The sequence below is a fragment of the Haliotis asinina genome, chromosome 9 (assembly GCF_037392515.1).
Source record: "Haliotis asinina isolate JCU_RB_2024 chromosome 9, JCU_Hal_asi_v2, whole genome shotgun sequence".
Taxonomy (NCBI): Eukaryota; Metazoa; Mollusca; class Gastropoda; order Lepetellida; family Haliotidae; genus Haliotis; species Haliotis asinina.
The window spans coordinates 1090432-1104912 of NC_090288.1; the positions used below are offsets into that span (position 1 = coordinate 1090432).

The 14481-nt window shown below is 38.7% G+C and overlaps 2 protein-coding genes across 2 annotated transcripts; one reads left to right on the forward strand and one right to left on the reverse strand.

Annotated features, from left to right (window-relative positions):
• Positions 1 to 5453: 5453 nt before the first annotated feature.
• LOC137296629 (uncharacterized) lies at positions 5454 to 7834 on the reverse strand. The gene is made up of 5 exons (XM_067828441.1): positions 7816 to 7834; positions 7092 to 7276; positions 6077 to 6208; positions 5869 to 5934; positions 5454 to 5569 (listed from the first exon to the last, which is right to left on the reverse strand). Exons 2-5 carry the CDS (start codon positions 7255 to 7257, stop codon positions 5511 to 5513), a joined length of 423 nt encoding a protein of 140 aa, XP_067684542.1. The 5' UTR covers positions 7258 to 7276; positions 7816 to 7834; the 3' UTR covers positions 5454 to 5510.
• Positions 7835 to 10668: 2834 nt separating this feature from the next.
• Positions 10669 to 13716, forward strand: LOC137296684 (uncharacterized). The gene is made up of 4 exons (XM_067828504.1): positions 10669 to 10851; positions 13001 to 13132; positions 13275 to 13340; positions 13658 to 13716. The coding sequence occupies exons 1-4, from the start codon at positions 10686 to 10688 to the stop codon at positions 13714 to 13716; spliced, it is 423 nt and encodes a 140-aa protein (XP_067684605.1). The 5' UTR covers positions 10669 to 10685.
• The last annotated feature ends 765 nt before the right edge of the window (positions 13717 to 14481 follow it).

Below are 14481 nucleotides of genomic sequence, written 5' to 3' on the forward strand. Positions count from 1 at the left end.
CAAGTTTCTGATTGTCCGGACTTTTGACCTTGCAGATAGCTTGCCGTTTTTGTTGATAACGATCGAGGAAATGGGCTGCATGAGAGACTTGCGGTTATGATGAGAGATAATACCCTGGGAGGCTTGGGAATGTAATTTCCATCCCTTTTCTCGTTTCATAATGTGTTTGCACCCTCAGCGGAATACCAACAACATCAACACACACATATTTATGTGTGTGTTAAAAGGTATATCTAATTAATGATTCATTGAACCTATAAATAATTGTCACAATGGGATGATTTAAGTAAGTTTACTGACCTACTGGAATTATGTCACGTACACTGGGATTAAAGTACGGATACAGTGGATCTACAACATATCTAAGCTTACTGACTGTGTGAGTGAGTGAGTGAGTGAGTTAACGAATTAAAGTTTATAGTCACAGCTGACGTATTTCATTTATACCAGGACTTAAAATAATTATAAATTCCTGGGATTTCAAATAAAGACAATACATAATATAAAAAAGGCTGAGGGTCGCTAGTAACCTAAGGTTGATCACCTCTCTAGGAACCATGGGGACTTACAGTACTTTGGCTACCTGCATGGACTCTAGCTGGATTTGTACCATCCTTTCAACCATTTGCGATATTACTGATATTTAGCCATAATAAAACAAGAAATATTCTAAGATCAAAATCCTGTGTAGGGCTAAACTGAATTTCCGGACTAGCGTACCCTTTCAGGAGGACAATCATTCACAGTACTTCACCCTCTTCGAGGATGGAGCTAGTAACTATCCTAGTTGATAAATTATTCTACCGATTATAAGACGTCAGTTGCAGCATACTACAAAACTCAATTTTTGACATTGCTCACTATAAAATATATAATTAGTTTTAGAATCCCTGAGGAATTTGATAATCAATGCACTGATCTGACAAGATTTCAAGACCAAAAGCAGAGTTCTCATGCCCGATTGCTATTGGGGGAGATCCGACACCAACCCACCGACCAGCAATAGAAAGAATCTGTCTTATACCACTGATTAATCTCTAGGGGATATTAATGTGAAAGGAGTGTATATAGAAGTATGACATTTCAAGATACATTGCCTATTAAGAGCTGGTTTGATGTTTCTGTGCTCATATTGCACACTTTACTATAACTCTTTTAAAAAGAAACAACGCAACAATAGAATAGTAGCTCATATATTTTTACCTGTCAAGGTATGATGTTCATTTAACCCCAAAAATTTGGACAATGAAGAAAAAATACTAAATGTATTTGATGCATCTGAAAAACTTATAACCATGTTATTATAAAACAGATGCGATTTTCACAGTATATGTATGACCACTGGTGAAATTCCTCTGAAGTGGGACTTAACCCCCCAAAGGCAACAGAATCTCTACTTTAGAATGTCTAAAAGTTGAATTAAACATGATTTTTGACATTCATGAAGACATGAGCATGTGACAAAGTGATATACGGAGCATCAGTTAACATCTTCGCTACAAAATGGTTTCCATCGATGTCTACAGGGCAAGAATTGGACTATTCAAACAACCAAGAGGCACCCGCCAAGTAACACTCGAAAAACATGGCGAGTATTCACCAACAGTTGTCGTGTATGATCTACATTTTAGACTTTTCCTGTGTGCAATGCTATTTTCGCTGTATCTCGGAATGAGTTTTGCTCTTGTTTCCACCTGTGAAATTTTGATTTATATTCATATTTACCACAAGAACATATTTATGAAGTTTTTTTCCGTCAGTGACGTATCGCCAGGAGACACTGATTGGCCAGCTTGGCCAGTTTACCCTCAGGGGACGCTGGACCAATGTTTTCTTGGTGGTAACCCTGTGCCGGCTGGGGTTGTTCATCATAGGATCCTTTGTTCTAACGACATAGAGATGAATCCCGTGCCCCTCACGCTTGAAGAAGTCAAGGAAACTCTCCTGAAGGAAGTACGTAATGTGAAACGTGAACTTGGAAATCAAATTACCACACGTTCTACCGAGGTCCGAGACCTGGGAAAACTCTTCGACAACCTGGAAACTAAGTTATCTAATCTTTAAAGCCACTTGGATAACATACTCCACAACCAAGAACTCATAAACGAGGACGTCAGTCTGGTAGCGGAGAAGGACTACATGGAGCAGGTCACTCAGTTAGACAGTGAGTTCGACAAGTTGGACTCCTTCAGCAGGCGGGATTAACGTCATTATCTACAACGTGGCGGAAGAGAGGGACGAATCCTACACCAAATGTAAGTCCAAAGTGATCGATGTCTGGAATGAAAATGTTAAAGACTAAAACATGGAATAATAATGATGTCCTCTGTGCCCATCGACTCGGTGCTCCCCGTAGTGATGGTTCCAGACCAAGACCTCTCATTGCTAAGTTACAGTTTACTGAAGAGTAACGGCTACGGCGTATCCAGTGACCTCACTGTCAGACAACGTGAACAGCTAAAGGATGCGAAGGAACGGGGACTGATAGGATACTTCAAAAATGGAAAGTTGATTACAAGGCCACGCGATGATGAAACTCCACGCGAAACGGAGACACCCGTGAGAAGGGAACGACCAACGACCAAAGAAGAGGAGGTAGCAATCAGGTCAGGCCCCGGGCCCTTTCACAGAGGGAACTACGAAGTTAGACACCGGTAATACTAATCACGTGACTTTCCTATCTTGGAACATTCATGGTCTATATAAGAAACTTGTTGACAATGATTTTGTTAATTACCTTCATTCATTTCACGTTGTATGTTTGCTGGAAACGTTCATCACAGACTTCATAAATCTAAACTGGTTAACAGGATACCGATTGTTTTTCGCCCCTGCAGCTAAGCTGTCGACATCTGGCAGACATTCAGGTGGTGTATGTGTATGTGTGAGACAGGACATTGCAAACAAATCAAGGCCGAAATCAACAATCGTGTGTGTTTGAAGTTCCCCAGATCTGTGTTTAATTTACCAAATGACTTATTTCTTGTTTGTATATATGTACCCCCTGCGAACTCCCCTTTCGATGACCGAAGTACTGATTCAAGATGTCTCATTGATAGACTAGAGTCGTTTTTATATGACAACTGGTCTGATATGTCTATTTCACACGTACTGTTATATGGCGATTTTAATGCTCGCACTAGTAATGAAAACAATCCTATCTACGAAGACCGTGATGAACTTGGTAATGATGATGTCTCTACAGATGTAGATAATGTTCCTGTTGACCAGCGCGTGTCCCACGACAGTGTGGTTAACAAATTCGGGCGTGTGTTACTGAATCTGTGTTACGTTTGTCGCTTGTTCATAATGAACGACACAGCAAAAGGAGGCAGAGGTGGAGAGTTTACGTTTCTTGGAGAAAATGGCTCAAGTGTCGATTATTTTCTTTATGTGCTGATTTGTTTGAATTCGTAAAAAAATTAAACGTTGGTGATAGATCTGATTGTGACCATTTTCCTCTGGAGCTGTCTCTCACGTTCCCTTCTACTTACCGGTCTAACCAGACAGTGGATTGCGCTGAGAGTTTTAGGAAATTTGTATGGGATGCTTCCAAGCAGGATGATTATATAATGTTTCTCAAAGTCTGGATGTCAACGAAGAGTTAATATTTAGTAAATTAGATACTTCTCTTGAAGAGGGCATAGACAATTTTATAAAGTGTATTTTAGATTCGGCAGCTTGTATGAGGAGACAGTTTAGACAAGGTGGTCTAAACCGTAAATCGAAATTCAACGAAGGGTGTATTGTAGCTAGATCGGGATCCAGGAAGGCCCTTAGGCAGTTTAGACGTTATCGCTCTGTGCAGGATCGTAGAAGGTATTGTAAAATCAGAAATAAGTATAAGAGTGCCTGTAGAGCTTTCAAGCGGGAAGTGCAAAACACAAGGATATCTCGACTGAATAGTACCCTCCACAGTCCAAAGCTATTTTGGCAAAATATTCGCACCCTCCAAAGAGGCTCCCTACCCTTATCGAGTATATCACAGGCAGAAGGGTTTTGCCACTTCAGGGACTTGTTTTCTAAGGACGATATTATCTATGATGCACATGATGATACAACAGATACAGATCGTGGATGTGACGAGTTGAGTGATGTTGATAAGTCTCTACTTGGGTCTCCTATTACAGAATTAGCAATAGTTAACGCAATATCTCGTCTTAAAGCTGGAAAGTCTGCTGGGGTGGATGGTGCTATTCCAGTGATGATCAAAACTGCCTTGCCTGAGATAATGACGTTCCTTATTAAAGGCTTTAACTTGGTATTTGACTCCAGATGTTTCCCGTCTGAATGGGCTAAATGAATAATTGTTCCAGTATTTAAAAACGGAAACACATATAATCCTAACAATTATCGGGGCATCTCTCTGACAAGTGTCATTGGACAGACGTTTGTATCCATTATCAATAATAAGCTAGACCAATGGTCAAATATGAGAGACCTGATTCCAGATTCACAACCTGGGTTTAGAAAAGAATACTCAACCTTTGATCATATTTTGACTCTATACTCAGTAGTCGAGCGACGTTTACTTTTTAGTAAAAGAAAATTGTATGTACCTTTTGTTGATTTTAGAAAGGCTTTTGATTCCGTAGATAGAAATAAACTGTGGAAATGCCTTGGAAATGGGGGTCTTAAAAACAAAATGTTTGATATTATCAGATCAATGTATTCAAATGTAAAGTCTTGCGTTCGATGCGATAATGTTTTCAGCGACTATTTTGATTACCCTGTTGGTGTACGACAAGGTTGTGTTCTAAGCCCCATACTTTTTTCATTCTTTATTAACGAACTATATTTTGACATTATACACTCTGGCAGGCATGGCATCCAATTATCTCCTGATCTTGCTGAACTCTTTATTTTACTTTTTGCTGACGATGTGATCCTAATGCCAAGCACTATTTTGGCCTTCAGAGGCAAATTAATAGACTATCACATTATTCAGATAACTGGCGACTTGACGTTAATCTTGAAAAGACCAAAAATGTTGTTCTTCGTAAGGGTGGCCTAACGGCAGCTACAAAGAAATGCTACTTTAAAGGTGAATGTATGTCCGTTGTCAACGAATATACATATCCAGGGATAACTGAGGGACACAACTGTTCCAACGTACTGATATACTTTGGATGTATTCATGACGGGTCCCTGCAGTGGAGCAGGATACACTCACATTTTCACCGAGACGTGATGTCATCACAATTGGAACGTGACTATAAACAGATGACAGGGTAGCAGCGGTACAATCAACTCAACTCGCCACATTTCCTTAAACATTACAGTGCTATTCCGTGCCGCTGTGTTGTGTAACAGTCCCGCTGTGTATTGTAATTATGACGCCTGTAGGTGTACCTTCCCTCATGGTTGTAGCATGGTATATCCATCATCGGATTTTGACACTACTAAGGGACGCAACTCTGATTCCCTAAGGATGAAGAACAGACACGAGACAGTTCTAGTGTACCCACATTATTATTGAAATCTTGTAATAAACACTGTGATAAGGATCATTACTCTGAGTCGAAAGCGTCAGCAAACTCCTTCTCCAGTACATTTTGCAAATCTGGGTCTGAAAGGAAATATTAGGCACTCATTACAATATACACAGACAACTATAGTTCAGCCATACTTCAAATCCAATCTTGCAGTCCCGAGGACTGGTTGTACATGCTTCCTGTTTTCACTGTAGCACATGTTTTCATGTTGTTGATAGAATGTAATATAAGTAGAACACTGTTAATATCAGCTTTAGACTTCACTTGAATATGAACATTTCAAGTTAATCTTATGTGCAAGAACGTATACAATTTTATCTGTAATGTTCGATTGTACAAAACCAGTACAATTCAACTCGTCATGTCCGATTACCTGAATCTATGGTCATGAAGTCATGGATGCTCCTCGAGAACTCCTCCAAACTCACGTTTGAATCATCTGAAATTGTTGAAATGATCAGTCCAAAACTCTTCATTACTTAAGCATTATTTTCATGTTCACAATGAAATAACTTGTGATTAAAGTCAGGGTTATAGGGACTGTATATATCGTCATTATGTGAACGGTGAGTCAAGTTTACCGTTTTCATCAGCAAGTGAAAGTAGATCCTCGGCCGCCCTTCTCTCCATCAGTTCCTCAGCTTCTGATTGGTCAATGTTGCCATCCTTGTTCTTATCGAGGTCGTCAATACTTCGCTTACCAACTAGGGCTCCTGAAAGCAAAGAACACACAAATATATTCTCGCGCAGTAGCAAAAGTTACAAAGCAATGGCTTCAAACAAACACAATGAAATTTTTTCACACAAAAAAGCAAAACAAACACAAATTGCTACGGTTTGTTGAGATTGATAATAACAGGATTCTGTCCCCTTGACTATTTCAATATTCTCTCAGAACAGAAGAAACAGTACTTCCAAACACAGTAATTCATGTTTCAGAGTTGAGTCCCCAGTACAATGAAAACCGCCTATTTAACTGAACGTGTTTTCAAAGAAGCACAATTATAACTCATTCGATCACTCAAACACCCAAGAACATTATTTGTTTGTTAAATAAGACACCTGAATTTTGGCATTTCTTCATAAGCTAACTTGTTTCTTAGTCTAATGGTTCCACCTGTTTATCAGTCTCTTAGTGAACGGTCTTCAGTATGTTGGCGTTCAAATCCGTTGATGATGTTCACATTGAAAACAAAGGAGAAACACATAATGTGGACACTTTTTACTATTAAAAGTCATCACTTACTGAAAGGTACAGTGTATTAATAGCTTTCGACCTCTGATACTTTTCAGAGTGGTTTTGACATCCAGTTACACATTTTGTAGATACCGGATGGGACTCAAGGAGAGAAAATGCGATATAGCAAAACTAATGCATGCCAAAAATGTCCAAACTTTGATTACATTCTAAACGACGACGACTACCATTGTCTTCTGTTGTGCCTTGATTCTACTTATGGCAGAAATAAGTGGATCCCACATTATTACCACAGATAATCTTCAAATAACTGAACTGATGTCCTCAAGAAATATTGATATACTGAGAGGTATGAAGTCTTAAACATGTTTGTAGAACACTTTCCTGCACTGGCTTACCGACGGCTGGGTTGATGATGTGTTTGTATCGCCTGTAAACTCGGTACACCCGTCCAGCGGTTCGAAGTAAACGCCGGCCGCGGACCCTCAACCTGAATCTTCTCCAGGCGTCCGATTCCGACATCAGAACCACGGCCACAAGCAGGAGGACGAGGAACAGACGCATTCTGGTCAGTTGATATTATCTGCTTGACATATAGATCATTGTGCAAATTACAAACGCAATGAATAGTGGAACACACTACTGACAATATTTTTGTCTCCTATATCTGCCTTTAGAAGGATAACACGCTTATTATTCATCACAACTGTTTCAGACAATAATACCTTGAGATAATGACGTGAAATACGAGATAGGCCTTTATAGGTATGTCATGGGCATGACTGATATATTCTCTTGTTTGTAACTTCTTTTTTCATTTATGAAGGGGACGCTTATATGGATACAGTAGGCAGTTGAAATGGCGTTTAAAATATCAGCAGCTCTAAAGTTCTAAATTGTGAAAATGCTCCATTTTAATCATTATAATGTCTCAGATGGCAACCACCGCTGATTTCTGTACAAAAGAAGTGACTTTGTGTTTGTTGTCTGATGCAGTAGAAGAACCACTCCTGTGGCAATGTGGTGTGTCTTGATTCTGTTGGGATAGGTCTACTGTGTACTTCAGGATGCTGCTGTTTAACTACAATCATCAAATCAAGAAATCATAGAAATGTTACTTACCAAAATAGACGACGAAAAGAGTTTCTGCAGATTGTATGTATAAACCACACATATTTATGCTTGTATGGATCAGAAACTCGTGAAAGGAAACAGGAAAATCACTTGAGATCTAAAAGATAACATCTCACAAATAATGGCGCTTGATTGGACAACATGTTGGGTATCTGTACCATCGTTACAAGAAACAGCTGGGAGAGATGGATGTCAATGTGGAATATTGATTTAACACAGCTATTGCCATACTGACGTGTTATTTAGGTCTTTGGAAATGATATTTTAACATGTTTACCAGCAGATGGCTAGATAGGTGGATAACGACCACTCGGATGTTGTTGGCGTCAGCAGTTTGTGACGGCAACAGCGAAACACATGTTCCCACTCTGCCTGTAATGGCAACACAAGCCCACCATGGTGCTAATCGCGCCTTTTTGGCAACAAACATTTTGTTTCAAACCTACCTTACTTTTACTCTCTAAAATTGCTAGTATTTTCCCGCTACTTCAGCCATTATTTATTCTTTGTTTCGTAATCTTGACGAGTTGATCAATTTGATTTTCAGTGATCCATTCCAATGATGTTCAAAGTTACTTTTCCTTTAAGACCATTTAAGACGGCGTATTCCTTCGCATTGACGTTCTGTAATCAATTATTTTTCACTTCAAGTTTGAACAAAGTAACAAGAAGCAAAACGAAATTTCGAGTTTGGATAAAGAGTGAGTGAGTGAGTTAAAATTTAACGTCACATCGGCAATATTGCAGCCATATAGTGACGAGAAATGTTGTAGATGCACACAAAAAAATACAAGTAATTAAAGAACCAGTTCGAGTTTGGAAAAAGAGACCTGAAATGACGCGAGTGAAATGGAAATCACAAAGAAATGAAGTTAGGAGCAAAAACAGGAAATCCAATTTAATAAGCTAGAATAATCAAAGGTACGAGCAAGTAGTTAATATTCACAGATTTGGCCATAACCCTGAAGTAGAGATCATGCGGTCGCAATCACAAATATATAAATATAAATATCGAAATAAGATATACAAATAACTAAAATAACGAGAACAATCACTGTAAGCATTTCTAAGTACTGCTGAAGTGCACTCTCCCATATGAAGATTTCCAAAATATCCTAAGTTGTTTCATCAAGGTGACATTATTCAAAGTCTTTTTTCACCTTCACGTGAACGCCTGGTATGATCACATGCTGACAATATAGATGTCACATAGATGTCGGCATTGTACGTTGCTGTTAGAGGAGAACTAAGTTGCAATCCCCCTCACTGTGTGTTGTGTTCTTTGAAGCAGCTTTGCATTACGTTGTGATGAGATATGTTGTGTTGTGTTGTGTTGTGTTGTGTTGTGTTATGTTGTGATGTGTGTTAATGATATTAACTGTTTGTTGATGACTGGGTGAAACGTTTATGCAATTCTCATTTTGTCTGCAATTACCTGTGATAACTAAGACTTTAGCATTGGCATATTGCAGTGATGTTCGGTGTGGAACAGTATTGTTAGCGTAAGACATTATACAGGTGTTTTAACACACCTCCCAAATTCATAAAACTATCCATTATGATGACCAGAAAGACAAAGTATAATTGATACGTCTGAGAAGGACAGCAACGACTTCAACCGAAACACTGAATACACATTAAACACACAATACAACACAACACTGTACACTCAGTGACCGGGGTTCCATTAGGGACATATGTGCAATAGTTCAATGGATGGGAACTATATCAGGTAAAAGTTTTGTATAATATTAAATAGTCCTCCACATGTCTGCTATATCACTTTTCCGAAGACGTTCTGAAACATTCTATTTAGGCTCAATCTTCATATAGCATTTTCGACAGCACAATAGCGAAGTCGTGTCACCTTGGCAGAATGTAGAAATATTTAAAGAAATCGTCCTGTTTCAATTATCTGTTTCCAATGTTTGAGAGGTATATTCTCGTTATTTGTAAACATATTTCAATATTTACTGGCACTTGGTCGATATTGCAAGGTTATTCCGAAAACTGGGTATTCGAAGAATTTTCTTCAGCTTCAATTGCTAGAACCTCACTTTTCGAAATTTCAGGTTTTTCCACTTGATTCCAAGTTCTATGAACCTGTGATGAACGTGTTAAAATATCATTTACCACTGACTAAATAACACGTCAGACTCGAGATAAGGGCGGCAAAACAATGTTTCTCTCCCAGCTGTTTCTTGTCATGATGGTAGAGATGCCCAACATATCCTCCAATCAAATGTCATTCTACATCAGATATTATCTTTTTGTTTTCACGCGTGTCTCATGCAGATATTCATAAATATGTGCGGTCTATACATGGTATCTGTTGAAACTCCATTTGAGGTCTGTTTTGGTGAGTAACATTTTTCTGATATCCTTGTCCATGTATGGAAGCACGTTTTTTACACTGGATGGGTATGCAGCTTAATTTGTGAACTTGTACACAGAAGTCCTATCCTGAATTAAAACATGTTCGATAACACCTGGTGTCAGCACTAATGTTGAGTGATCACCCCACATTTCATCACTAAGTGCTACTCTTGAGAAGTGTCTCAATTCGGCGGATCCCATCACCGGTACTTTTTACTGAATGTTGATATCAGTTCTTTGTTCGATGATTTAAGAGAACATCGCACCACCCGCAATTGTCTAACACAGAAATATTAGCTACTTTGTGAGAGGTGGTTATTGTGTCTGGAGACATCATCATAGTCAACAACAATTGCCGTGTTATCCTTGTTAAAGCGGATACAAGAGACAAAACATATTGTCAGTAGTTTATTCCACTTTTGATTGCGTTTGAAATTTGCACAATGATCTATATGTCAAGCAGATAATATCAACTGACCAGAATGCGTCTGTTCCTCGTCCTCCTGCTTGTGGCCGTGGTTCTGATGTCGGAATCGGACGCCTGGAGAAGATTCAGGTTGAGGGTCCGCGGCCGGCGTTTACTTCGAACCGCTGGACGGGTGTACCGAGTTTACAGGCGATACAAACACATCATCAACCCAGCCGTCGGTTAGCCGGTACAGGAAGATGTTCTACAAACATGTTTAAGACTTCATATATTCGTTGAAGACATCAGTTCACTTACGTCATGGGTGTCTGTGATAATGATTTGGGCTAACTCAGATTACAAAGTTAAACTGTGATGTGATGCTGTGGAAACGTTACGCCAAAATATTGAGGCCAATCCATATTTAGAGAAGGTTCATCTAGTAATTGATATAGGGATATCATAATCACTTGTATTTAAAATTAAAGGAACTGTTGCTAATGATATGATGTTACTGCTTTTTAAAGCTAAATAACTATTCAAAATATGGGAACTTGTTTGCGAAAAACACAATGCCTGTTTAAAGTAAAGGATAAATTCATTAATGGTTTTGTTTTTAAACTGGAAAGTACTAAACCTAATTATGATAGCGTTCTGAAAGAGTTCCTATCAGATAACCTATTTTGGCAAAGAAAATGGGTGGCGCTTAACTTTTTATTCTAAGTATATAATCAAAGCACAACAAAAGACAACGGCACTCCTCGTCGTTAACCAGTTAATCGTAATTTTGACATGTTGCTTATTTTTGCTGTATCCCATTTTCTCTCCTGGCGTTGAGTCCCTTCCGGCATGTACATAATGTCCAGCTGGACATCTAGATCACATGCATTGAATAGATTTGTTGAGTGATGCTCTAGCAGCAGGTCAGCCGATGTGTTACCAGAGATTCCTACATGTCTTGGTAACCAACAGGAGACGATGTCGTATTGGCCAGTAGCAAGATTATTACACAGTTCAATAATTTCCATTAAAAGTGGATGTTCACAAGAAATATTTTAATAGCCTGAAGGCAAGAAAGAGAGTCTGAATAGAATATATACTGTTTATGTTTAGGGTGTCTTTGAAAATATTTAAGAGGCATTAATATGGCGTTAGCTTCAGCTGTGAAAGTAGCTGTCCAGTAATCGAGACGATATTGTTCTGGATCCAATGATAGATGATAGCCATATTTCCAGATTGTGTCGTATGCTTTTTCTAGATAAAAAAAAAGATAGACACTGCATGTTGTTTATTAAGTAGAGCGTTTATAACAAATGATTCCAAGCGCACTAAGAGACCAACGGTACTTTTGTTTTTGCGGAAACCACGTTGAATATCTGTAATTAGGTTATTCATTTCCAGGTACCAAACAAGTCGATTATTGATCATGCACTTAATGGTTTTGCAAACGCGGCTAATAAGCGAAATAGGTCCACAGATCGAAGGATCGGTATGATCACGTCCAGGTTTAGGGATAGGGACAACGACAGCATCACGCCATGAAAAAGGAAAGTTTTCAGAGGTCCAAATATCATCAGAAATGTTTAAGAGAGTCTCTAAACATGATTCCAGTAAGTGTTTCAGGAGCTGATAATGTCTGTTATCAGCTCCTGTAGCAGTATCAGCTCTTGTACCATTATCATGAGCTTGTTCCAGAGCAGTACAAAACTCATGAATAGAAAATATTTCATTGTAGTCTTCCCCATTATCTGAATGAAAGTTAATAGTTTTCGTTTCCTGTTGTTTATATTTTTGGAATTGAGGTACATAATTCGATAAGGAAGTGTTTGGCTAAAGTTTCTCCAAGTACATTTGCAATATCTGATATGCTAGTTCGTCTCCAGCGGCAACACTGAAGATCGTTCTGCAATAAACGGATGGAAGGACAGCAAGGAGGTATGACATATTGAACAGTGTGAAAGATAACTCGTCCCACTAAAAATAAACATCATCATAGCAAATATATCTTTGTATGTATATGGTGCTTTGAGTCTAAGGAACGTATGAGCTAGTGAAATTATGTAGCATGTCAGGTTTCCACAAGGCTGTTCGTGGGTGTTTGAGTTTTTCAATGAGTTATGATTATACTTCTATGAAAACACTTTCAGTTAAAGAAGTGTTTTTCCATGTATTGCGGATTCAACTCCGAACCGTGAATTACTGCTTCTGGGAGTACTGGTTCATCCGTATTGATAGAACATCGGACTAATAAAGGAGACAGAATAATGTTACTGTCAACGTACACAACATGCAGCCATTTGTTTGTTTGTGGAAAAATCTGTTTGATGCAATTACTTTGTGACACTGGAAACTGCAAGGGATTTCTTCAAGACGTGTGATTTTCGCTTTCAGGAGCCCTACTTGGTAAGCGAAGCATTGACGACCTTGATAAGAACAAGGATGGCAATATTGACCAATCAGAAGCTGAGGAACTGATGCAGAGAAGGACGGCCGAGGATCTACTTTCACTTGCTGATGAAAAAGGTAAACTTGACTCACCGTTCACATAATGACGATATATACAGTCCCTGTAACCCTGACTTTAATCACAAGTTATTTCATTGTGAACATGAAAATAATGCTTAAGTAATGAAGAGATTTGGACTGATCATTTCAACAATTTCAGATGATTCAAACGTGAGTTTGGAGGAGTTCTCGAGGAGCATCCATGACTTCATGACCATAGATTCAGGTAATCGGACATGACGAGTTGAATTGTACTGGTTTTGTACAATCGAACATTACAGATAAAATTGTATACGTTCTTGCACGTAAGATTAACTTGAAATGTTCATATTCAAGTGAAGTCTAAAGCTGATATTAACAGTGTTCTTCATGTATTACATTCTATCAACAACATGAAAACATGTCCTACAGTGAAAACAGACCGAGGATCGTAATCAGGAAGCATGTACAACCAGTCCTCGGGACTGCAAGATTGGATTTGAAGTATGGCTGAACTATAGTTGTCTGTGTATATTGTAATCTGTGCCTAATATTTCTTTTCAGACCCTGATTTGCAAAATGTACTGGAGAAGGAGTTTGCTGACGCTTTCGACTCAGAGTAATGATCCTTATCACAGTGTTTATTACAAGATTTCAATAATAATGTGGGTACACTAGAACTGTCTCGTGTCTGTTCTTCATCCTTAGGGAATCAGAGTTGCGTCCCTTAGTAGTGTCAAAATCCGATGATGGATATACCATGCTACAACCATGAGGGAAGGTACACCTGCAACCGTCATAATTACAATACACAGCGGGACTGTTACACAATACAGCGCCACGGAATAGCACTGTAATGTTTAAGGAAATGTACCGCTGCTACCCTGTCATCTGTTTATAGTCACGTTCCAATTGTGATGACATCGGTGAAAATGTGAGTGTATCCTGCACCACTGCAGGGACCCGTCATGAATACATCCAATGTATATCAGTACGTTGGAACAGTTGTGTCCCTTAGTTGTGTCAAAACTCATTGATGGACACACCATGCTACAACCATAAAGAAAATTGGAAGAAATTGTAGTAGTAACATTAATAGTCTTTCCTTAATTGTGTACCATATGTTGACTTTGGAATACACTTTCTACGTTAAAGTAGAGATTCTGTTGCTTTTGAGGGGTTAAGTCCCACTTCAGAGGAATATGAATTAAGTTAAACACATCACATCACAACACAACAGAACTCGAAACAGCACAACACACAGTGAGCGGGATTCCAACTGTACAGTCTCCTCTAACATCAATGTCCAACACCGACATCTATATGACATTATACTCTCAACTAGTGGTCATACATATACTGTGAAAATCGCATCTGTTTTATAATAA

Bases quoted from the DNA above. Each gene is read 5' to 3' on its own strand.
- LOC137296629 (XM_067828441.1), bottom strand. From the start codon at position 7,257: ATGCGTCTGTTCCTCGTCCTCCTGCTTGTGGCCGTGGTTCTGATGTCG. The intron at 5,935-6,076 runs GTAAACTTGACT...CAACAATTTCAG, and splicing joins TTCACTTGCTGATGAAAACG to ATGATTCAAACGTGAGTTTG. The intron at 5,570-5,868 runs GTAATCGGACAT...ATTTCCTTTCAG, and splicing joins CTTCATGACCATAGATTCAG to ACCCAGATTTGCAAAATGTA.
- LOC137296684 (XM_067828504.1), top strand. From the start codon at position 10,686: ATGCGTCTGTTCCTCGTCCTCCTGCTTGTGGCCGTGGTTCTGATGTCG. The intron at 10,852-13,000 runs GTTAGCCGGTAC...TTTCGCTTTCAG, and splicing joins CATCATCAACCCAGCCGTCG to GAGCCCTACTTGGTAAGCGA. The intron at 13,341-13,657 runs GTAATCGGACAT...ATTTCTTTTCAG, and splicing joins CTTCATGACCATAGATTCAG to ACCCTGATTTGCAAAATGTA.